General features: G+C 38.7%; 1 protein-coding gene across 1 annotated transcript in view; it reads left to right on the forward strand.

The window, feature by feature from the left end:
* Nucleotides 1-255: 255 nt before the first annotated feature.
* TPK1 (thiamin pyrophosphokinase 1) overlaps nt 256-26426 on the forward strand; it is a 242577-nt gene continuing 216406 nt past the window's right edge. Inside the window, exons 1-2 of the mRNA XM_062506248.1 lie at nt 256-292; nt 1658-1732. Of these exons, the coding sequence (XP_062362232.1) occupies nt 256-292; nt 1658-1732 (112 nt within the window). The remainder of the gene's footprint in view (nt 293-1657; nt 1733-26426) is intronic.

Genomic DNA, 26426 nt, shown 5'->3' on the forward strand with positions numbered 1-26426 from the left:
CTCACTTAACAATCATTAGGAGATCTGCTGCTGAGGTCCCATTTCGTGAGGCAGCTGGAAATTGGTACTTAGTTTGAATGTATTGTTTTCTACCTTTCTCTTAAAGTTCAAGGACAAGGCAAAACTGTTCAGACTACACAAAGAAAAAACTTTTTATCACTTTCCTTTGTTTAGTTGGCCTTTCCACCTCTCTGTTTATTCCCTATGAAAATTTATTTCTGTATAATATGCATGAATTAAATGGAAGTGGGGACAATGTCAGCAAAGATGGAAGCAGAAGACTTGAGGGAAAGTATTTGAAAGCACCAGGCAGAAGATAGCTGTGATAATCATGTAGACTTTTTACTGGAGTAAAAATCATCTAGGTCTTCATTTATGTTTCTCTTGATACTTATGAAGGAGGACAATACTGCTGCTTCTGTTTTAGGAAACTGAGGCATCAAATGGGTCAGTGGGGAGGGAAACCCTAAATCACTCAAAGAGAAAGGCGCAGAAGATGCGGAATAGTGGTATTCCAGTGTGCTAACCTTCACATTGTTCTCCTAATCATGCATTTAATTAATTAATTTAAAGACTGCCCCTCCCAACTCCCATCCTTAGATGTTTTTTCAACTTCAGCTCATTGACCAGCTGTATGTTCCTTGATAACATGATATGGCTTAGCCATAGGCTTCTGTTTTAGCCTTCTGCCTCCTGCTATACTGGATCTTCTCAAAAGACTTTCTAGTGATAGAGGTTTTCTTTTCTCAATTACAGTGGCTTCACATGACCAAATAATATTCATTAACTTCATTGCCTAAGGATATCAAGCTCTCGGGGAAACGTGTATTCCTATATGATTGGCAAGATAATTAGAAAGTGAAATAATACAAATCCCACTGCAGGCAGCCATCAGCCATTTACATATTTACTCTTTGAATTCAAACTATATCATATCATACATTCTTTTTTTCTTTTAAGGCTTTTCTAACTATAGGTTTATTATCAACCTTCACCATGCACATTTTGCAGGGGCAGGAGGCTTTATGAGCTCAATCAAGTTGGGCTGGTAAATCCACTGAGAATTTTAGTCTGCAGTATTGCCTAGATAACGCAGGCTAAAGTACACTTTTGCTTTTACTAGCTTTTCATTTTAAGCTCCTGGGTCATGGCCTTTCATTTTTTCCTTGTAAAATATCTACCACAAATAGAGCTTCTACATGATATGAAAACACACACAGAAGCTACTGATGGCAGCAAGAGTTCTGCATCCTCCAGGAGGGTAGAATATTGGATATATCTTTATATGGAGTCTTTTCCAGCCTTCCCCATTAGCAGAGACCAAGGTGAAGCTCATATCAGTAACTGCTGCATCCAGGCAGCAGTAACAAGTGGGAGATTAAATGAGAGAGTGGTATAGATGTAGGGTCCTTCATAAGTAAAAGTTGCTTATAAATTAAATTATAATTTAATTATAATTTAGCAAAACCCTACCAAGTAAAAGGTATCATACGAAGTTCTGATAGTTTCTCAATCTGACAGTGGTAAAACCTGAGAAGCAAGGAAATCAGTGGAGTTACTCTGATGCTGTTGGACAAAAATTAATCTGGCTAAAATAAAATAAAAAGGACAAAAAAATCAATATTCTTGCTAATGAGAACCAACATTTATCTTACAGGGAACCTGAAGTTTTGCCTTCTGATTCTGAACCAGCCTTTCAACAATGGTCATTTTCATTGTCTGTGGAGCAGAGGTAATAATAACTTACATACATCTTCATTTGCTTATTTTCTTAGCTGTTACCCAGCTAATGTACTTCATGTCTGTTGAATTGCAGTGTGGAGATTTCCTCTTTACTAGAGCAACCTTCTGGTGAGGGTGTGAATTGGCAGAGTATGTCCCTTGTTGCTGAATGCAGCAAATGAGCTGATTATGCAAATTCTGCATCCCTGCATTGCACATGTCAGTTGGAACTTTGTGCACTGATCTGTGTAAGACTGTAGCTTTTCAGGGGCTTTTTAGGAATGATCATTGTTTTGCTGACAAAGTGTAGCAGATCAATGGTCCATTTAAGAGTCTGGAAGTGAGCATTTCTTTAAAGGTCATCAGTGAAATGTGTTAAATTTAATCAAAATAAAATGAACCGTGTAGGTATTAAGTTGTGAAAGTGGTGGGGAATTTTCCTGCTTGTCAGAAATATGCAAATCATCATCTCTGGTATGATAGCTTCAGATTTGCTGACATTTTGTGGAGATACGTAAATCTTTACAAGCTTGGAGCTATTAATTCCTCCATGCAAGAACATTGTCCTTCAGAAGCTTTCTGAAAAGCCATAGGAACTGTGTCTATCTTATTCCCAGAATGGGAACCTTACAGAGAGAGTCCTCTTAACTGACTGGAGCAGGTAGAGCAATTTGGTTGCACCATAGGCGTAAGGACTGGCAGAGGGTAGCTGTACAGTTAAAAGGGATCAAAATAAGGGATGAAGTGAGCAGGATGTACTCTTAGCACTTAATTCCAGTAAACCCAAATTAGGTACCCATATAGCCAGAGGAGTGATAAAAAAAGGAAGAGAGTTGTACAAGATGATTCAAAGCAGCTGAACAAATGCTGTAGTCCAAACAAACTCACTTTCATTTGCACAATCAGCAAGAAAGTAACAAGCGCTCAGTGGAAGGGCTGTCCAGTTATTTTATAGATGTGAATCTACGTCTTTTTTTTCATTTAAAAATATACACTGAAACACCTGCTTTATATTAAATAGAGAAGGAAACAAGGTGAAGCATTTGATCTTATTTCTTTGTCCCACCTTTCCTGTTTTCAGGATTGGGGTTAAAAAAAGAGACAGAAAACCAGACAAGCAGTTTCTCAATAGTGGTATTTAGTGTCTTGTAGTACCTTGCATATGTTGCTTTTGTGCTGTATTTTGTTATCAGACTTTTTTTCTTTTGTCTGTCCTTCAGAAGTTAAATCTTCCTCTTTTGATCAAACCTTGAGCATAGAGTGCTTCTTACTGCAACATTAATCAACCTTTAAACTGTAGTACTTCTGTAAAGGGTTGAAATAAGAAGCTGAATAAAATTAAGTAGGCTGAAGACTGTCTTATTCGAAGCTACCTCAATGGGCTCTTGTGCTCTGAGCATAACTGTATTGAAAGTGATAACTGGTGCTGTAAATAACTTTCCAAAGAGTTTGTGGGAGGAGCAGAATTTCTAATTAAGCCGCTAAGACTTTCGCTGGTTGATTACTTTAAGAAATAGTTTCTGTTTTAAGTAAAATGACAGATGGAGGTGGTTGCATTGTAAACATGAAAAGTTTTTCTTCAAAGCGTCTCACCTTCAACAAATCTTAGTGAATCCAGCACAAGGTTTTGGTAATGCCTAGCTTACATTGCTAGTGGACTACTTTGTTGTCAGCAGTTTTCTGGATCCTGCTTCTGGAGGAGCGTTAGCACAGGGACTGTTGCAGGACTAGGAGAACCTGGGGGGTTTGGTACGTGAACTGAAAGAAGTTCTGGATGATTCCATAGCAACAGTGCTTGATGACCATCCCTGTATGCTTGAGATATCATAAAGGAGAGATGAGAAGGAAATAATGGGGCTGTTAATCCACAGAATATTGCCAGCTACACAGACTCAGGGGGAAAGGGATAGAAAAAATACAAAGGAAAAATAAGATAGTGTCCCACTTCTCTTGGGGTTACAGGAATCTTCGGTTTTTATACTCAGTACAGAATGCTGAGATGTGTTATTTTCAAGTAGATTTTGCCCTATCAAGATCACTTCTTTCATTAGCCCTGTCAGTTTATCATCAAGTAAAAAGTGGTGTGATGTGAGATGTCCTAATTAAAAAAAAAATAAAAATGCATCAATAAGTGGCTATTCTAGGCTAAAATCATCCCAGGTGTAACTCTCTTGACCTCAAGAAAAAGTGGTTGCAGCTAATTAACCTTTGTCTTATTACGCACATTTATGAAATCTATTTTTACTGACATACTTTCAAAAGAACTATTTCAGTCGGTACAAATTTGCATGAACTTCCTTCCTTATGCTTTGTGAAGGACACTGAAATCCGATTTCATCACTTCAAAGAGACAGCTTTTACCATTCTTGCCATACAAACTGGATAAGTGACAATAGTGAAGCAGTACAAGCTAAGGACTATATGATTTTAGTCTATTATAAGTCATTACTGAATGAACCAGTCTACAGCATGTTCACTTGTTTGGTGTTTGGTACAGTCATGTGGTATTAGTGCTGTCCTAAAAGCAAGATGGATGAAATGCTGAAGAAGGGATAGTTTGCAAAAGCAGGATGAAGACTAATATGGCAGAAAACACTGACTGTTCCCTGAAGGTTTATTGAGTTGCATATAGTGAGAAGGGGAAAAAACAAACGACAAGAGAAATTAAAAAGAATAAGTCAATGAAGGGAAATAGGAGGTAATGTAGAAAACAAGAGTCAGGGCCCTCCTTTTCTCAGAGCTGCACATTTTTCTGTCTGTGAGTTTTCTATGAGGAAGCCTGGATCCAGTACGCCTTACCTTAACAACACTGGCATGTGTCCTAAATTCCTGCTTATGCAGAGTTTCTAGCTTCTGATTTGAATCCTGCTTAATAAGAAAAAAAACATGGTTGTGAAAAAAATCCAGTTTGAATTAGTCCCTGGGGCTACTTCTCAAGTGATTTCAAATGTAAATATATCTTTCACGGAATTGACTGTGAGTTGAAAGTCTGAAGCTGTCTTTATGCCAAGTTTGAAAAGTACAGAAGGCCCGGCGTTAGTGGCTGAAAACAGAATGGGCTTTCTGGGGAGTAAATTAAAGTTCCTGAGACTTTGATTCTGCTTTTCAAAATCTCTTTAATCAGAAATGCAATGACTTATGCCAAGAGTTTCAGCTATGTCCAGTGATTGCAAGTGCTCCGATTTTTTGATGTCTCCCTAGGGAAGAGGCAGAATTATTGCAGGGCTGAGAAATCACCTCAGTGAAAATTGTCTTCAGTTCAGGATCTGAAAATTGTTTCTTGTTTCTGAAAACAAGAAACCCCTACAAGCTACTCAGACGATCCAAAATTTTCTTACGTCCCTGCTTTATGATAGGATGTTAAATGGCTGTACATTGCAGAGTACTTTTCACTCTTAAATGTTAAAAATGACAGCTGTAAACAACAAGGAGTTATGCTCCGGAAAGTAAGATTCTTATTTTAAAAGTCAGACTGAAATAACAATGTTCTACAGCAATCTGATGAAGTTGTGCTTTATAGTAGGAAAATGCATCCTTGGGTATTTTTTAGTTCTCACAATGGTTATGACGCATTGGCCACTGTGCCTTCCTCAAAAGTATTGTGATTTCTTTCCACAAATAAACACTTTCTAGGAAAGCTTTTAATCGAACAAAGCATGTTGAACAACTTTAAATATTAGCCATTCATAATATCAAATATCCTTGGCTAATGTATTAGAATAACAGACCAACGTCTGTTTGGAATGGGCTGACTGAATCCTGACTTGTGGGAGGTGTAATTAATGTTGGACAAGTCGATAGAAAGGAGACATCTATTAAACATTATGAAACCAGGCTGCAAACATGTCTGACCTTCAGGTGCACATCCCTAAATATTCTCTTCCATGGACCATTCTTTCCAGTGAAGGAACTTGGGGTCTAGTTCTGTCTTATGCTGCTCTATAGACAATATGACCAGCCACTTCATATGCATAGTATATGGGCATTTTATGACACCTTGTAGATCATGAAAATGGAGGAGCTCCAGAAAGAGGACTGTTGTTCATCCTGAAGACTTCAGCTCTATGTTGTATGGGGGGTCTATATACTGAGATAACAGAAAGCATTCTTCTATGGAAGTAGTGTAGTAAGTCAAATCCAAACTCTGTTAAATTCTCTTGTTGGCATATGGTGAGCTTTTTTCTCACCTTTTATTTTCATTTCTAGCTGAACTTACTTGTAATATATCTCAGATTTGTACTGGACCCAGAATTGGCAGTTGGCATAAAACTTGAGGGGATTCAGAGCAGCTACTATTAATAAATAGGAAAATGTTCATAAAAATGGTGATTGGGATGTCATATGGACTTGTATGCTTTATTGCAATTTCCAACAGGCATCCAGACTAGCAGTAACTCTTACTGCTGGCCTCAGCTAAACTACTCTGTTCTCCACTGAGAACAGAGAGACTCTGTTCTATTAGATTCTTAAAACATCAATATGAAGTTCATTTTTTCACATTTGAATCAAAACAGGAATATAATTTCTAGTTTGTATTTAATAACTTAAATTTGATGTTCTGTGCCACTTAATTTAGATTTAAACAACATTTTGTTATAGTGATGTGCTGTTGTTGGATTGCATGCAAGTTGGGTCCTTCAACTGTAGGAGTCTGAGAAGTTATTTCAAGTGTTCTTAAGGGTGGGGAAGTTTAGGAACAAGAAAATCTGGCCCTCTCTAGGGCTGGAAAGCACCATCCTTTAAGCTTGGAAATGAACCACAGAATCATTTGGAAAAGACCTCCAAGATCATAGAGTCTAACCTTTGATTGATCACCACCTGGCACATGGTACTATGTGCCACATCCAGTTGTTTCCTGAACATCTTCAGGGACTGTGACTTTACTACTTCCCTGGGAAGCTCATTCCAGTATTTAACAACCATTTCTGTGAAGAAATTCCTTCTGATGTCCAGCCTAAACCTTCCCTGGAGCAGTCTGAGGTTACATCCTCTTATCTTGTGACTTGTTACCTGGGAGAAGAGGCTGACCTTCACCTGTCCATAACCTGCTTTCAGGCAGTTGTAGAGAGTGATAAGGTCTCTCCACTGAGCCTCTTTTTCTCTAGGCTAAACATCCCCAGCTACCTCAGCTGTTCCTGATAAGACTTCTGTTCCAGACCCTTCACCAGCCTTGTAGCCCTTCTCTGGACATGCTCCATCACCTCAGTGTCTTTTTTGAAATGAGACAAGACAAAACTGGACACAGGACTCAAGGTGCAAAGTAGGATCTGGATCTTAGGACATGCAGTTTGCACTAGAAGGGATTTTGGGAAGAGACCTTTTGTAGACTACGGTTTGCCTATGACTCTGTATAAGCTTGCTACCAACCAGATTTTCAGGAGTGATCTGGAGGCTTAAATTTATCTTTAGAAAACCAAGCTTAAAACTCCAGAAATACAATAAAATTTTTCTATTTGTGATATATATGTTGTTAGTGTCTTTCTGCTTGGGAGTTTGGGCTCTTGAGAGACATAGCCTAGATGTGTGGACAATTTAAAAGGTAGGTTTTGGTGATTTTTGTGAATTTTTAGATAGTTATTGGCAAAGCTGAGGACAGAGCTGATCTTCTAGGCCTTTTTGGGTGGTTCAAGTTCCCTCACCATAGTAGATGCTGTGACAGAATAAGTTCTCTAGATAATTTTGAGACGTGGTAGGCTGAATATGTTTTGTTGTTGATTTTAGTTCACTGCAAATTCAGCAGCAGGAAATTCTGAGATATAAAGTAATTTTTTGTTTGTTTTACGGATTTGAGATTTTGTTTGAAAAAAAAAATAATTAAGATTCCCCTCTGTGATGCTTTGAAAAACTAAACCCTGCCGAGCTGAAGTTCAGAGTAATAGAACAATAGAGAATTGCTTTGAAGTACTAGTGAGAAGCATAACAGATTATTACAGCACAAGGAAAAAAATAGGAGGTTATTACAGTGCTTTTTCTGTGAAGCCAGGATGCAAATCCCATTAGGGAATTTCTATTGTCACAAGATTTGCTGAATAGAAGCCTTTGATAGCATCGTGCTATACATCTAGTTACCATGATGTTTCCCAGAGGACTGTTGAAAGAAGGAGCTTTGGAAAATATTTTCAGGAGAGTGCTTTGGAGCACCCCAAGCAGAAAAGAAGCATAAGATAGCAGACAAAAAAGATGATTCATGGCTCATTTTGTTAGTGATTCAAGAAAAGCAATGGTCCTGGGAATGATCTCCAGGACCAGAGGTGAATGTATGAGGTTAGCATAAGTAAGACCTGTGACGGAACCCATAAAAGGAATTCTTGAATTTTCACTGCCTCAAGCTACATGGTGAAAAGCATTTAAAACCATTGTTTCTCTGGGAGTTACTACAGGGCAAAAGTATTATTTTCATAGCTAGAACTTAGCATGAATCCATTACTAGGGTGAAGTGTAAGGTCTTGTTAAATACGGATGTTATCTGGGGTTGCCAGTGTCAGGGTCTTCTCAGTGGCTGTGATGGCCTTTGGATCAAAACATTTTGTTATAGTCTTCCTTTTTCTCTTAGTCCAGGGTTGCCTGAGGGTAGACAAACCTTTTTCTAATAACAAAGAAATTAAAAAAAAAAAAAGGAAAACAAAAGAAAAAAAGTCCCAGGAAACCCACAGTGGTATAAGTGGCTCACCTTGATCCAGTGGTGATTTGAAATTGTGATTGCCTCTTGAAAGTGGATTTTGTCCTTTTAATTTGCCTGAGTCATGTTGTATTTCCAGATTTTGAATTTTAAATATTTTTTTTTACTTTATTACCATGATTGCAGTCATGAGTAACTCTGCCAGTGAACAGTTTAACTCCTCTGTAATATGTTGAGACTATGCTAGTATTTATTAGCTACTTGACTGATGGAATGTGCATCCTTCAGTGTGTTCAGTGCCTGAAGGGACAGCAGTAGTTTAAGAATATGGATGTTGGATTGCTGGTTTTCTCATATGAATGGTTTACATGCTGTCTTGTGCTCACCCATATTATCAAGTATTAAAATTGAACTGTAAATTCATGTAAGTCAGAAAACAGCTAGCTTTTCTCCTCTACTCATTTCATCTTCTCTTTTGTACTGTAGGCTGTTTTGTTAAATTTCAGCATTAAATAAATGTTATTAAAACAGTCTGTGCATTTACTTTTAGAAAACAGCATTGTAGGATTATTTTTTTTTAATGTGTAATTGGTTAGATGTTAGCCAGAAATGTAGCACATAGAAGTGGAACAATTATTGTGACTATTAACACTCTTTTTTTCCTTGCAGTTTAACAATTCTTTAATACTCTGAAGAGACAATGGTGATGTATATCAGCCTGTCTTTGGTTTCAACAAGTAATCACATTGGAACAGAAAAAAAACATTGTCATAAGTTTTTCATTGGGGAAAATTCCACTGACCTCAGAAATAATGGCGACAACTTATAATTTTTTGGGGTTTTTTATTATCATCTTCTATTGTTTGAAGCTTTATAACTAGCACAGCCTGATGTAGAAGTTATTGATATCAGTATTCCCCCAGTTACTTTGAATTAATTTGATTCAGACCTCTATAAAATTATTTCTTCCAAGAGAAGGCCTCCCTCTATTTTCACTGAAATGAAGCTTAATGTTAACTTGGATGTTCTGGATAAGGTGTAACTACAAGAATCAATGTTGGTTCAATGTTAGCTGCATCAGCACTGAAATAATTTGGTACTTTAGACTACGATTATCATTCCATTGGATTTTCATTTGAAAAACCCCACCTCCTTCATACCCTTGCTGCTTATGTTCAGAGCCCAAGGTCAGGCTCACTGGGAGTTCTGTTTCTGGCAATAAAAGTCATTAAGCAGGCAACTTAAGTTTTTCCTTGTCTGAACATGCACTTGTCTTTCAAGGATCTTGATGTTACCTAAAACAAACCCTTAGCTTTAGGCCCTAGCTTCCAGTAAGCCATAGTTGTCCATATTATTAGTTTGGTGTTTATGAGGCATAATAAGCTATGAGCAATTGAGTGTCAGGCTAAACTGGATAGTAAAAGAACAGCACACTTTAAATGTGGGGTTTTTTTAAGGGGAAAAGAGAAAGAGGGGTTAATTTGACACTGCAAGTCTTTGAAGAGGCCCCAAACATTTTGCAGTGCAAGAACTGGAAATGCTCAGAATGCATTTAGACTGACCTATTTGGCAACATAAGTGTCCTAAGCAAGAACACAAATTCCTACCATGCTGTCACAATGACTTAAAATTAATTTGGGGGTATGCTAATTCTGCACATTAATAATAAACTTCAGATTTTTATAAAGAATTATGAGTAAGTTATTTAGCCTGGGAAAATACACGATTCAACAAAACAACACAGCTCATGATTTAGTACAGGAGTAAGGTGGGTCCATTGGATTTTGAAGTGCATTGACGTACAAGGCAAAAGTAATGTAAGTGCAGTCTCTGGCCCAAATCATACCAGAAGTAAAATACTTTGATTATCTCTTAGTTTGGGATACCTACATTGCCATCTTAAATGGACTGTGGTTTCCTAACCTTCCCTTTGGCCCATCCAGGACTGGGGGAGAATCTGCACACTGGGAAGCTGAGACATGCAACCATGCAGCACATCTTAATGGCTTGGCCTATGTTTCATTGTGATTTAAAACCACTGAAAACGCTGCATGTTTGAACAGTACACTTACTGTCTTGACAGCTAATCCAAGATAAAGGGAATGAGAATTATACCTTCTGTTCCTAGGAAGATAAATATTAAGTCCCTTATTCCTTGCACAGAGCATGACTATGAATAAACCTTTACAAAGCAGTTATATAGTTTATAAGCAGTGCAGTATAGTTTCTCACTCTCTAAAAACTTTCAAACTTGTAGAATTTTTGCAGTCAGAAGAATTTCGTAGGTAAGCCTGTATCACAAAAGTAATGTAGAAATTATTTCTCTCTAATTTTTACAGTTATTTTCCTATCCCAGTTTTAAGTAAAAGTGAAAAATGTCCTCTGTGATGGATGCTGCATTTGAAGAAACCTCTGTCGTCATTCAGACTTAAATCTTTTCATTGCTAAAAAGATGTGCAGTAATTGCAGATCTGGAACATGACTGCTGATGAGGTTTCTAGAGAAAGTGATTAATATCAGCAAAATGTGCTCAAGAAGTCACAATATTTGATCATTGTCAAATGAATTGCCCTTAGCATAACATAGATCATGTGTCAACTCTGTTTAATTGACCTGTGTAATCATTTTGACAAATATATGTGAGGCTGTCCTAAGCTATCAAAAGGTGTATTTACATTGCAGGAAAGGCTTTAGAACACCAGAAGCTTCTGTTGGCAGTAGTAGTCTGTACTGGTTTGAAAAGCAAAACCAGTGAGACTTCAAGTCAGTAATACAATTTTTAATAGGGAATAAAAAAAGGAAAAACAAAATACATGCAATAATTAAAAAAAAAAACACTGACAGAGTCAGAATACAACCTGATACCCTGTCAGTCAGGGTGCTGGTGCAGTTTTCCTCCAAAGGGTCCAGCGATGATGTGGATAAAAGCCTGGTTCTTCCTCTGGAATCCAGTGGAAAAAGGCTGCCTTTGGCGTTCTAAACCTCAGTTTTTATCTAGGTAGGAAAGGCTTGGCTCATCCTCCTGGCTGGAGCATCTCCCAATGGGATGATGTAATCTTATCAGTTATATAATAGGACTCAATGGCCCATTAACAGAAGATACTTCCCACAGAGATAAGGATGATCACCCTTATCAGATGGTAATAGAATATATATCTCGTATTGTAAACCAGGACATAGTCTTATGAAGAACTTTGAGCAGATTGAACCCTCTGAATATCTCACAGAACTGTCTGGTTTGGTTCATTTCCTTGCTTATTCAGAGATTCAGATTTGTTTTCTGAAGTTGAATAACTGTTTTAGAAGTTATGGTGGGAACAGAAAGTTCAGAGAAAGGGAAAAAAACAGAAAGGGAAAGAGCAAAAACATGGAGAGAAGGCTGAACAATGTGCCCAGGTACATAGAGAATTACTGTATAATCCCTCATTTGTAGGGAAAAAAGGTCCAATCAAGAAGGATTGTTGCCAATTTTAATTACTGAGAATATTAGCGTATTAAGGAAGTAGACTGGTTCTTCCAGTTTGTCTATACATTGCCCTTGGTGGTGTTATAATATTAATAACTGTGATCTTATCAACTGTTCAGCAAAAGTCACAGTTTCTCTTTTTTTATTTATTTTTGTGATTGTCTTTCCCTTTGCTTCCTGAAGGAGATGAGAAAGTGTAAGAGGGTGCATGAGGCATAGTAAATGTCCACTAAATCTCACACTGATGAGGTTTCAAGTTGCTTAGGTAGTAGTGCACTGGGTCCTCCAGTTACATTTCTCTTAACTTGGGATATTTAGCTGAAGATTATTAGTTTCTTAGGTTGATGTCAATATTTTCCTCAATCAATGGACAGAGATCTAAGATTTTAGAAATTTAGATATATGTGCTTGCTGCCTATAATTGAGGAGGTGTGGAGGCCTGAATAGGAGCCCAGATGTCAAGTTATTTTCTCTTCTGTTTCCTTGGCCAGTGTAGTGCAAAAAAAAAAAAAAAAAAAAAAAAAAAAAAAAAAAAAAAAAAAAAAAAAAAGGCAAGTAAATTATGTGAGTCTATAGTTAGTCTGCTCTATTTAATCTCAGTGTTGTCTTCTACTCTCAAGTCTTTCCCATTAAAGAATCACAGAATCACTAGGTTGGAAGAGACCTTTAAGATCATCGAGTCCAGCCCATGCCCTAACACCTCAACGAGACCATGGAACCAAGTGCCACATCCAGTCTGTTTTTTTAAAGACATCCAGGGATGGTGCCTCCACCACCTCCCCAGGCAGACCATTCCAGTACTTGATTATTCTTTCCGAGAAAAAGCTTTTCCTAATATCCAGTCTATATTTCCCTTGGCGTAGTTTAAGACTGTGTCCACTCATTCTGTCAGTTGCTGCCTGGAGAAAGAGACCAACCCCCACCTGACTACAGCCACCTTTCAGGAAGTTGTAGAGGGTGATAAGGTCACCCTGAGTCTCCTTTTCTCCAGGCTGAACAACCCCAGCTCCCTCAGCCATTCCTCACAGGGTTTGTGTTCCAAGCCCCTCACCAGCCTTGTTGCTCCCCTCTGGATGTGCTCAAGCATCTCAATGTCCTTCCTAAACTGAGGGGCCCAGAACTGGACACAGCACTCAAGGTGCAGCCTCACCAGTGCCAAGTAGAGGGGAACAATGGCCTCCCTGCTCCTGCTGGCCACACTATTCCTGATACAGGCCAGGATGCCATTGGGCTTCTTGGCCACCAGGGCACACTGCTGGCTCATGTTCAGCCAGCTGTCAACAAATACCCCCAGGTCCCTTTCTGCCTGGGCACTGTCCAGCCACACCATTCCCAGCCTTTAAGGCTGCAGGGGGTTATTGTGGCCAAAATGCAGGACTTGGCACTTGGACTTGTTAAACTTCATCCCATTGGACTCTGCCCATCCATTCAACCATTCCAAGTCTCTCTGCACAGCCCTCCTCCCTTCCAAGAGATCAACATGTGCTCCAAGCTTCATGTTGTCTGCAAATTTACTAATGAAAGACTCAGTACCCTCATCCATGTAATCAATGAAAATATTGAACAGCCATGTCAGACTTTCTTTCTCTTTTTAGCGACAGGAGAGGGATAATAAGGGTAAGGCCCTGGAGACTGCAAAGCTATCATCTAATTCTGAACATGCTGTGGTTGTCATTTTCCTTGACTACCTCTTTTTCTGTAGGCCTATGCACCTTTGTCAGAGAGAAACATTCTCATTAGGACTTTGTAAAACCCAGATACATATTAACAAGGCATCCAGAGCTGCCCTTTTGTCTGGGAGGGAGATTGCTAATGCTCTTAGCAGTGATTTGTGAAGTCTGCTTTCCTTGGTGAATTTAGGATCACTTTAGTGTTTAAGATTACTTCTAAATCATGCATTTAATTTTATTGCTTTTTCTTTAGATCTATAGATTAGAGTGAGTATTAATACATCACTCATATTTCATTCAATGATTATAGTGCTTCACATTCTTTATATTCACCTTCTGGAAATGCTTTGGCAGCAGAACTGACTATGGCAAAATACATAAGAAAGGGTAGAAATAATAAATGCACTATCAATTTGGCTGACACACTTCAACATTTTAAGTTTTGTTTGTGACCCACTGTTCATCTCTGGCAATTTGAATATACATATGCAGTGTCCTTTTTGAAAATGTATGGGACAATAGGGAGGCTCTAGTGTTATTAACATAATAAATCTTTAGTAGAACAGTTTTCTTTTATATTTCAAGGGCATTCTGCTGCTTTTCTCATTTAGATATTAAATTTAGAGGTGCAAGAAATTTGTTGAAGTCTGCTGTAAGTCTTAGCAGGATTGTGGGGGGGCGTTTGTGGTTGTTTGAGGTTTTTTGTTTGGCTTTTTTTGTGTGTGTGTGTGTGGCCTTTTTTCTTTTGTGAGTGTGCAGTCTTATCCCCCTGGTACTGCTTATAATAGCATGAATAACTGCACACTGAACATTTGTCCTTGCCGGTGCAGTAGCATCAAACTGTCTAGGCCACTCCTTTATGAAGGTTGTGCAGGATGCTGTAGTTGATAATCCACATTACTAGTCATAAAAGGTTGGGAAAAAAGGATCTTGAAGACACTTCAGGGCAATAAATTTACATTTTATATGTTGTGTTTGCAGTAAAGAAGTATGCAGCTCCTTCACAGGTCCAGAAGAATGGTACAATCAATGCCTACAAACTGAATGCACTGCTAAATAAGAAACTGTAAAAGATTTTGTTCGGAATGGTTTAAGGGTGTTTAAAGCCTATTAATCTTCTTACTCCTAGTTTGTGATACTTTTCCTAGCATTCTCTTATAAAAGAAGAATATCACTGTTTCCCATGAATTAGTATAGTGGTCTGAAGGGGGCCTAATGATGTGTTTTCCTTTATTCATAGACATGGTTGTTGAACCTGGAAAAGAGGATTTTGTGTGGGTGTTGATTTTTTCTTACTGAGAGGAAAAAGCCAATGTAAACATTCAGATTGGAGGTAGAAGTAATTTTTAGACCCTAATAGATGCTGGATATTAGTGGATTCAGTAATTTCATACTGAAGTCTTAGGATCAGAGAATTGTAAGAAACAAGGCTCTCATTTGAGTCAAAACCACTCTGATACAGACTGAAGAATTTTGAAGTTTGGTTTAGGAAACACCCTCCATGTGAAGAGGTCAAAAGTCATTTGAGCCTATTCCCTGGGGAGTACAGTGAATTTTTTTCTACAATCAGTTAGGAGCTACTGGTCTTGCTCTGGGGAATCTAGAAAAAGTAGGATGTGAAAATGAGACATAGATTTGTATGAGAGCACAGAGTCCTGACTTCTCTGTGGAAGAACACCTCTCTGAAAATGGAGGAGTGGTTGCTTAGCCACATGTTTCTGTAGGTCACTTCAGAGATTTTTCTAAGTCTGGAGATGTTTCTGGTTCTTGTGTCATACCTCATTTTCTGTTTGAGATTCATTACCAGAATCAGAATTGTGTTTCACATTGTACTGCTAGTACATACCCTGCCTGTATTCTGAAATGCCAAATGTTTCCAGATACTGATGGAAGCCGTGGAAAGGAGCATCTGACACCACATTCAGGTCTGAAACATACATGTTCTGAGCAACTAATACTATGATGACATGTTTCTGAGGTATCTTCCTGTTCACTCAGCTTTTGAAATATAGTGCTGAAATAAACAAATTGCCACAGTGTCCACTAGGGACTGAAAACCAACCATTCATTTACTTGTATTAAAGCAATATTTATTCAGGATGTTGTTTCCGTCTATTGGTAATGCTGTAGCACAGGCTTTTTTTGTTTAGAAAAGGCATTCTGAATCCATGCTAGAAGCAGCTGAGGAAAAAGCTGAATGTGAAGTTTGACACGCTGTATTTTTGTGGAGAATATACGGCATTTGGGCATTCTGAGGGAAATGATGAAGTTGCAACATACCCAAGCATAAATAAGCATAAGGAATACCTTTTCAAAGTAGCCTGGAGAAGTTATGGCATTTAAAATTGGCAGGTTCCATCACCTTTAATTCTTTGGAAAATCCCATTCATATCATATAAAAAATGCATGTCTATCTAATTGAGGTCCCCACACTTTCTTTTCCTGATTTACCAATGAAAGTTGGGAAAAAATCCTGTCATGCTAAGATGTGAGTATCCATATATCATGAGTCTTCTTTTTGTGCATGGTGGTTGTTGAGATTTGTTCAAGTAGTGACAATTATCTAAGTTTATGGTTTCAAGACTTACATGGAGTGTTTGAGTGTGATAAGGCAAGAGGCCTTCATCAGTTGTGAAGGTTGTGTATAGCTATGTGGTAGTCTTCTTTTTTTGTATGAGTTATTTGTGTTTAGAAAACAGAAGTGGATAAATCTTCTTTGAGCCTTTGTTGGCAAAAGACTGCAAGTCTTGTAACTATTGGTTAACTTTTCTATGACTTCATTAAATCTTGGCTTGGTGCCTATCTCCTTAAAGTATGATGGGCTGTGGATGATGACCTGGTGTACCATTCTGGATGTCATCTTGTGTAGGCGCATAAATCACTAATTTGCATGATGGTAGAATCTCAGGTTTCCACAAAAATGCTCATCCAGACAAACCTCAAACAGTAACACCTTCCTAAGTAACACTTCCCTTGGATAAGAATTCTTTGGAGAAATGCAGTAAAATGAATCCTGAATGTTAGGAGCCGTTTTTCAATCTGAACTTTTTTTATCTGCCAACTTTCTGTTGGAGTTGAATCTTTTAAAGCTCCAAATGAGTGTGAATTCCAGTTCATTGCCCACTGATATTATTTAGGCCATAAGACTTGTGAAAGGGATTTCAATGACGTTTTAAAATTAACCCTCTCCTATGCTCCTGCGCCATGGATAGCCTCTGAATGTACAGGCTGCAACCTTGTCAAAATCTCTAATGTAAAAACTTTAGAAATGTAAACAGATACTGATGGCGTGGGCTGAAAATAAATTACATTTGTGTCACTCAGAATTTTAATTCTTTTCAGTAGATTCTTGAAGAAGTAACTAATAAATTAATGTTTGATAGCAGGGTATTTATTCAGATATTTTACAACATTTGCTTTTATGTGCAGCCACAGGCACTTGAGACAGAAGTCCTATTCCTACTCATGTCAAAAGTAGTCGTTTCCTTGACTTCATTCACAGTTTCAGAAAGAAGTTAATATCTCACCTGCCTTCATTGCCCTTGCTAATAGACCTCATCACTCTCCAGTGCAGTGAAGTCTTTGTGTGAGTTATTCTTCCTTAGGAGAAGAAGGGAGAAGTTTCCAATAGGATGAGCTGTCTATACAGTATTAATAAGACACTTTATTTCTTCCCTCCCTCACCCTAGCTTCACAGATGCTATAATGGAAAACAGATATGGTCAAATGCTTCAACTGTTTCCCATTCTTTATCTGAAAGTTACATTTTTATAAGTAGCTCATAAAAGAGTAATAAATTTTGATTTGCTAAAAGCCATCTGGTTAATGGATTGCTTCAGAACTATTTATAATTGGATCTATCTATGTAATTAACAGTTAAAGGCACAAGCAGTTTATTTTATAAGATGCATATTGCCCTTGTTTATTAATCCTTTCCAAGCAATGTGTGGCTGCATTCTAAATTCCAGGACAGATTTTGTTTAAAACAAGTGTAATATTGATTTAGTAATTTTAAATACCATTTATAGCTGTATCATGTCACCAGAAATTGTCTCCTTTCACCAGTGTGCATTGTGCTGGAAGGCTTACACCTTGGATTTAAATCTAGTAGTTGAAGAGATTAGTACTTAATGAAGGCAGATGCAGTGATAGGACCTGAATTTTGTCAGTCTGAGCAATGGGTTGTACAATGCATGGGTGTAAACCTCATCTTCCATTCAGCTGGAAGGACAGACACATTATGGAGACCTCAAGACAAAATGCAGTGTTTTGTTCTGTTGTCTCTATTGATGTGCAGGGCTGAGCTTTGGGTAGTTTGCAGCCTTTCACCAAGTCCAGCCATAACTCTCTTGCTTGTTTTGGTCTACTGTTGCACCTCCTCAGGGACTCGCATGGCATAGCCAGCCACATATGTGGGAAACTCTTAGGAACTACCACAGAGTTGCTTCTGACTGATAGGTTGTGTGTGACGAAGTGGCACTCTGTCACGATTCAACCACTTTCATATCTTTAGAAATAAAATGAGAAGGACCTAAAGGTGTCAAGTGGTTATGTCCTTTTTGGTGATAGTCGAACCTTCATCTGAGAGGTGGAATACATCATACTACTCCTTGGGCTGTGCATCCTCTTTGTGGTGCTCAAAAGTCTCCTTTGACTTAAAATTATTTTCCTAAGTGTTTCTTTAAAAGTCCTCCAAAGATCCGGCAAAATAAAAATGCTTAGCTGATCTTGTGTGAAGAGAAAAATATTGCAGGCACACAGCAATTTCAGAGAAGCTGGCAGGACTTTTTAATGTGACTGAAAGTGTCTGAGTGACAAATTAGTAATAAAAATGTCACTAATTAAACCATAGTAAAATCTTGATAATCAAAACTACTTGGGTGAGACTAAATATATTCAGATGATGGGTAGGCCAGATAATGGGAATCAGCTGAACAGAGAGACAAGCTGGTAGCTTGTTACAAAGGGAGGTTTAGCGAGATGGTGGGTGTTTAAATAAACAGGCACCTAACCTAATTACAGAACATATTCCAAAAGTAGTAATGAAAGGATAGGTGGATAAAGAATTTTAAACAGTAGGTAAACATCATCTCCCTTGAATGAAGGAGGACAGAGGCAGTACTAGAACTTCGTGGTTCTATTGAGACAAGTAACCCTGGGAAGTAGGCCTTAAACCAGACTGAAATCTGCTCTGTTCTATCAAAATGGGTCCTGTGTGCTCAAAGGGGCCTTCTGGGTCTCCTATTCTGCTACCAGCACAAGTTCATGACATGGGACATCAGTAGGATTTGGGTCTGCAGCAGGATAAATTGCCTCTTCAAGAGGGTTTGGGTTAGCTGGTTTCCTGAGGTAACAGGAGAGTTCTGTAGTAGGAACTGGAGATACACTTCTGGGGAAAGGGAGGAAACAAAAGGAGGTCTTGAGCAGCTGGGTTAAGAAATGCAGTTTAGTAGAAAATATGCATGCCCAAAGAATAAAGGAAGAATCCAATGTCATTATCAGCTACTGTTTGAGAAAGAAAAACCTCCAGTCTTTGGGGAATGTCTTTTAAGCAGAAGCTTTTTGATTCATTGGTTGGTAAGTTGAACTGACAGGGATGCCATGACCCTTAACCTCATTTGTTCTGCTGGTTCTAATGCTTCATTTCTGTCCTTTTTACTATCCGTTCTCAGGTGAAATTGTGGGAGAAATAATACAATAAGTACCTAGTTTAGTGTTTTCATGTGAAGCAAAGTTATGGTGCGGACTAAAAGGGCCTTTGGTATGGAAAAGAAAACAACTTTGGGAAACAGCACTATAGATTATGTAGGATAAAATGGCTCTGCTGTGAATGTCAGCTTTTTAACTGAAGCTAGTAGCTTCTCAATCACAATGTCATTGTGAAGGGTACATACTACAATGGGTGCAAGTTTTAGTTTCCGCTTCAGGGTAATGCTTACACCCTGCAGAAAATAAATTGTGTAAAAACAACCTTATTCTGGTTTTTTGATTTTTTTTTTTTTCATAGCTGATCCAGCTTTGCCACACCATAGGAAGACTAAACATAAATATGATTCCTTTTGTCTTTTCCAATTTGCTGTTGTAATCACTGGGATCCTGTACTGGTATTCCTGAATTATCCCTTCTATGTTGCAGGATCATTTGTGATGATGGCAATCACAGAGGACATTACTGCTACAGTAACACTGATCTATTCTTGAAAATACCACTTTTTAACACCATTTGATTTGAAGCATCTGCATTATCTGTCAGGGGTCTTTCCTGGTGAAGGGGGAGGCAGATTCACCTCCAGAAAGGTGACTCAGAGTGCTGCTGCTAACATATTGACCCAACTCATCCTGTTCGGTTGTCTCCTACCTTGTCCTTCTGATAGCTGTGCAGAGATTTTTAGGATCAGTTAGGCAGGACGAATGAGGGTCAGCATGTGTATTTGAACCTTTATTCCCCCTGATACTTGTAAGACCAGGGGTTTTTTTTCCTGCTTGTCTTCCATCTGACACATAGAGGCTTGCCAAGAGCATCCATTTTTTACATCCCTGCATGCCCTCTGCCTGCTTTCTGCCAATACATCTCTTCCTCACACAGGGCCACACTTTCATTCACATTATGCTTCACAAATAGTTAATACCTGGATGTTTCATGCTTCTCCCTGGAGAACCTTGCATTCACTCACCGAGAACTTACAAACTGGTATCATGCTTGAGTGGTTAGGGGACGCTTACACTGGAGGTGGCTGTGACTTCTGCTTAAGGTCAGATCCTTGCATCTTAATTGACAACTGGAGAAGAAGATGGGATTCATTTTTAAATTGACTTCTCAGGAATGTAGTAAGCTTTTCAACTAGCTAGTAGCTTCTCAATCACTATGTCACTGTAAAGGGTATTTATTAAAATGGGTGTGAGTTTTAATGCCAGCTTTAAAATAATGCTTATACCCTCTATAAAGAAGCACAATCTTGCTTCCAAAAAATGAACAGATTTCCCACAGGGAAATCACGAGTGAACTAATTGGGCTTTTATGGTTATCTTGTTGCAGTATATGTGACCATTATTTATGCAACCATAATGATTCACAAATTTGCATCTGCCTTACCTGTATGATGAAGGAAGTGTGTGTAGATTATTTATGCACCTGGATTAACTCAGTAAAATATTAAATGAGCTTTTCTGATGCAAATAGATGATGGTCATTTTACACAAGAACACGGTGCTAGTGATTATGAAAAACAGGTTTGGTAGGGTAAAGGCTGGTCGTATACAAAGAGTGCTGTGAGTGCTGTGATCAAATTTAGACTTCAGTTCCCTGTGGCACCAGTCTTTCAATTTTGACAGGTGCTTGGGTGACTTCAGCAGCTTTTGAGCTGGAACACTGGCAAGTCAGAACCTGTGCAAGTATTTAACATAGCACTTCATATTCCTGCATTTGTAAAAAATATTTCAGTAAAGAGTATACACTGGATAGTGCAAACTCTTTTCCACAAATCCACATATAATAAGGAGTGCAGTAATTACCTAGAAAATGTCTAACTTAAAATAATTTATCTGCTTACTAAGTCAGTGGTGCTTGAGATACCCAATATTAAAAACTATATATTTCAATGGATAGAAATGTAGTTTTCATTTACGTTTTTTCTTATGTCCATATTGTGGCAGGTTAGCATAAGGCTTTCCATATGCTAGCAATCCTTATATCCACTTGTGGAATATTCTTTTGTTGAGCAGCTTTCTGAAGTGCTCTTCCTTGGGTCCAAATCATTTCCATTACTAAGCAACTCATAACCATGGAATATTTCTACATATATATATTTATATAATCAACAAATAAGAAAGTAGGTAAAACCCATACCTACGACAAGAATCACAAGGTACTCCCCTTTTAATAATGTTAAGTTTCTCTGACCTGGAAATGTTAATAATATAGATACTTGTATTTTGGCTAGTGGTTGCTTAATGCCAAAAATAATTTTAAGTTGTGAAAAGCCACTAGGCAATACATTAAAAGATTCTTAGTAACATCAAATAAAAGTTGCAGTCTGGGACAGGCTAATGAAAATTGAAATCAAGCAAATGAGCAGGCTGTTAAGGAACCTAGATGGTTTATTTGCAGACACTGGACTTTTTTCTTAATTGAACATTGCTAGTGAATGCCAGTGCAAAATGAGAAGGAAGTCTGGCAACATGGATATTTTTTGAGTAGTGGATAACACTGTCTGATAAGAGATCCCCACAATGTTGATTGTCCAGAAAACATTGCAGTTAGGGTAAAGCATTGAGTAAATTAGAGTAAAGCATTGGATCAATCTGGCTCAGTGCAAAACATTATCTACAACCTGCCCCTGACCATGCCACAGTTCATCCCTTCACATGGACAATCCTGTTGCTGCAGAAGACTAATCCACATGTACAAGCCAAGGTTCACTGTGTCTCTGTGTAGGGATGATGTTGCTGTTCTTTGTGCCAGCTACTGTTAACTGCTGAGAATTAATAGAACAGCCTATTCCTTCTATGTCCGTGTAAAATTACATCACATAAGAGATATGTGATTATGCTGTTTTTCTTTCAAAACAAGTTTTGAATTGTTTGATCAATTTATATTTATGTTGAAAGAGGGATAGAATATCAAAATAATAAGGTGCACTAGGCTTTGTGAATATAGGTAGCCACTTGAAAGAGAGAGAGTGGTGTTACCACTAGTTTCTCACCTATTGTCTCACTGAAATTATAGCATAAGTTTTCAGCTGGATGCCAGTAAACCCATCTTGTACAAAACATATTGTCAGCTACATAAAAGAGGTTTTAGAAGTTTTATTCCTTATGAGAACTACCAGCATTGCATGGTTGCTGTTTTACTTCCTCACTCTCCTCTAACAATTAACAACCATCCCATCCTTTTCTGTTGGTTTTCTCAAATGTGATATATGTTCACACTATTATTGATGAAAATAAATAAAACAGAGCTGAAATGGCTGACCCTCCTTCACAAAGATGGAATGAAAATCAATGTGTGCTAAGTGCAAGTGGATAGAGAGAATGAAGTATTGTAATGAAGTTCTGTGTAACCTGACCAATTGGTACAAAGACCCATAACAATTATGTGCATGTTCTCTTTAGAAGAAAAAGAAGGAAGAGGTCTCTGTTCCTGAGATGAAATGGAAAGCTCCCTTTTAAAACCTTTCTAATCTAAAAGAAGACTGATCTACCTTTTAGGTGTGTTTTTTTGGTCTCTGATCTCATTAATTGTTGCTGGGAATAATTAAAACAGAAGATCATAATGGAAATTAGGACACAATAATATAATGGAGTACAATAATGTAGGCATTTTGATATTATTGCATATTACTGTACATTATCAGATTGATTCTTCTCCATTCTACAAAAGGCTTCCTTAGCAAAACTAAACCTTGTAGCCTCGTAGTTCAAAAAAAAAACAAACAAAAAAAGCCAAAACCCCAAACTAATGGTATCCCTGATTACTTCTTTTCTTTCTAATTCTGTGAAGAAAAGTGAAAATTAAAGTTAGGGCACAGAGAATGGAGGGCTGGCACCAATCCCAGTTTAGGAAATACCCTAATACGGGGTGCACTGTTGTGCTTCTGTAGTTTAACTAAAACTGAGTATGTTCTTCATAGGAGAGGTGTTTTTTGTTGTTGTTGTTGTTGTTTGTTTGTTTGTTTTTAAATGTGTGCTGGTAGTACCTTAAAGGCACCTGGGAGTAAGGGCATACTAGGAAATTTTTCTCCATGAGAACTTCCTTTCTGAATTGATGGGACCAACTGGAGGCTGGTTTAGTTGTTGACGGTCTGAAAAACCAATTGGAGAAGTCGGTTCGCTCTGTGAATCACATTTGAAGCAAGTAAACGCCGGGAAAGCTCTCTTGCTTTTCCAGCCTTTCACAAGGTAACACCGACCTGGCCCGGGGCCCTCTCATGCAGCCCGGGCCAGGCAGGGCTGGGCTCGGGAGGCTGCTGGGCCCTGTTTTCAACCAGGAGCCCTGATAGCTAAAAGTGGAAAAAAACCCAAAAGACATTGCTAAGATCTTAGCCCTCCCCCGCCCCCTGCCCCGGCTCGGAGCAGCCCTGGGGTGGCCGAGCCCGCCCGGCCGCCCTCACGGGCTGGGGGGAGGCAGCCGGGCCCGGTTCGGGAGAGCCCCCAGGGCTTTGTGTGCTGGGCAGGGCAGAGGGAGAACCCCCGGGCTGCGGCTGGAGCTGGGGGCGGGCAGCGCCGGGGGAAAGCCATGGACACACGGCCTTGGCACCCATTTCTCCTCTGCGTGCACTTTGCAGTTCTCGTCCTGCCCCTCCAGCGTGGCCTGGGCACCCTGAGATCCTGACACAGCTCCGGCATGGCCTGGCACAGCCCCTGCAACTTCTGTGTGAGGTTTTAACTCCTCCAATGCTCAGATAAGACTTACAGACCTTCCAGACCTTCCATCCTTCCTTGAGTGAGAGGACGAACAGAAAGGATACACCAAAGTCAATGAAGCAAAAGCTAAGTTTTTAGATGGAAGGAGAATAAGGACATGCCATGAAGGTTGGCTAAAAAATCTTTTTGTAAGTTAAAGGGGTGAACTGTACTACACTAAAAAAAAAAAAAAATTCCTTTAAACCATGGAGAAAGACGGGGGGGGGGGGGGGGAGGGGGGGGTGAGGTGTAAAGTGTTTGGAAAATCCTTTGCCCCGAGGGAAAAAAGGAGGAAGTATGAACAGAGAGAGAATTGAGCTGAAAAGAACTTTTGCCTTTGAGTAGCTCATCCTTAAAAGTAATACCCCATGACTTTGACGTGTCCCACAAGTAGAGCTTTGGGAAGGCTGTGGAGGTGGGAGGAGTTTCATGACTGCAGATCCCGGGCGGCTGCTTTTCGTGGAAAAAGTGTAGTCAGGAGAGAACTGTGTTTTATATTTTTTTTCCTCTCTTAAAAAAATCCCTGTAGCTGAAAAGAAGAAACTCCTCTCCCTAAAGTAAACTGAAAAAGATTATTTAAGTAAGGAATTGACTGAAGTGTCTCTGTATGTTGTTAAAGTGTAAAAAGGGGAAGGATAGAGTAGTCTAAAGATCTGTTCTAAATTTATTATTATCTTTCCTTTGTGTTATTAATAAGGTTTTTCTTTATCCCCTGTTAAGTTTTAAGCCTGCTTTGCTTTTACTCCTATTTCTATTTCACAACAAAAAATGACTATATTAAAATTGGCAAACCCAGTCTATAACAAAATGAGAATTTTTTTTTCCATTCATGAGAAATTTGGAAGTGCTATGTTTTAATTTCCACTACTACTGAACTACTAGCATAGTGAAAAATACAGGATGTGGTTAGTATCTGTCTCAGTCTTTTGTGTTAGCCACACATTCTGTGGGTTGGATTTTTTTTGGGAAAATCCAAGTGTGATTCCACAGCTCGTTAGGGGTTTGAATGTGCAAGAGAAGAGTGCTTGTGTGCTACCTGAAGATGTGTTAATTGCCAGTATGTATAAAAAATGAAGTCAACTTAATATGATTCTATGCAAAGTAGAGAATTACTCCTTTGGTGGTCATTTGATGGACAGGCCCTTAAAATTTGCTATTGCCCTCTGGATGTCTCACATGAAAATCTTATACCCTCTCTTGGTTCACTTTCACTGTACTTTATTATTTTAAATGGGTTCTAGCACTTTCATTCAGTGTCTGAATTTGACAGAATCTGTGTGAGTGTGCCATCAGACAATATATTACACTCACAAAAGCAACTGGATGTTCTCACTTGGGCCCCTCAGAACTGTGGAGCAAGAGGGAATGGTACCCTGCCTGGATTTCCCAATGTTATTGCTTTGAATGAAAAAGGCTTTGTGAGTTCTTGTAGGTAAAACCACACATAATAAAAAAAAGAAGTAGCAGAAAATAATTCTTTCCTTATTCACTCTACTCTGTTTCTAAAATGGCTTCCTTTCAAGCTATAAGTCTCAAGCAAGGTGGTGAATGAGTAGATGTTACCTGGGATGATTTTTGAAGACTCGGGTGCAGATCAGTGAGGGAAGTGACTTGTGGAGTTGAGTGTTTTGCATTGCTAATGTTGCATGCCTCTCTTTACTCTGACCTTGCTGGCAGCCAAACCCAGAAGGAGGTCTTATCTTTCCTTCTCCTCCTTCAGTCTCCTTTTTGAGTCTTCTCCACTCAAAATTATAATAGATTTTATTCCCCTGTTGAGAACCTTTTGAAAGTAGCTACAGGTGGAAATCTAAGGGATTCTTGATTCTCATGGGGCTGGCAAAGGTCTGCTTCACCAACAGGTATCATGCACCTGTATGTGTGCAGCAATAAGGCTGCCACCTCTGAGGGAGTTTATCTTCTTTAAGACTCAGAAGAAAATAATCCCTTGAATATGTCCACCTTTTCCTGAGAGAGTGGTCTAAGCTGGGAAGCAATGAGGCTGGACTTGACCACTGAGCAGCTAATGTCATTGCTGAAAAAGCATCATATTAGCCTACTAGTTCTCAAAAAGGTGGTATGTCCCACCAAATACTAAAAATGTTACTGAATTGGAGGAAAACATCTGCTTATAGTGACTGTATATATGGTGTTAAGAAAGAAACTTGTTAATAGATGTAGGCATTGTGGAAGGTTTTTTTCAGACTCACTGAATAACATCTGTAAAATTGTGTCTTTGCAGTATAGTAATTACTTTTATCAAAGTCATGAAGATACTGTCATAGCTTCCAGACTCAAACACATAGGAGAACTTCCAGTCAAGATATTTTTTTTTCTTGCACTGTGACTCATCTACAGCATTTTTCCTGGTGACAAGAGGGTTTGAAAGAAAGTGGTGTCTAAATCAATCAAATGCCCCTCTTCTCTGGTAGTGTAGAAGAGACGTTACAGGAGCGAGTAGGGTATTTGTGAAAATGCATCTGCTTTTCAAATATCTTGGGTTAGCTTATGTACTTTTTATATATGTGTAAGTGAATACTGAATGTATGTTA

This window comes from Cinclus cinclus, chromosome 1 (assembly GCF_963662255.1).
Source record: "Cinclus cinclus chromosome 1, bCinCin1.1, whole genome shotgun sequence".
Taxonomy (NCBI): Eukaryota; Metazoa; Chordata; class Aves; order Passeriformes; family Cinclidae; genus Cinclus; species Cinclus cinclus.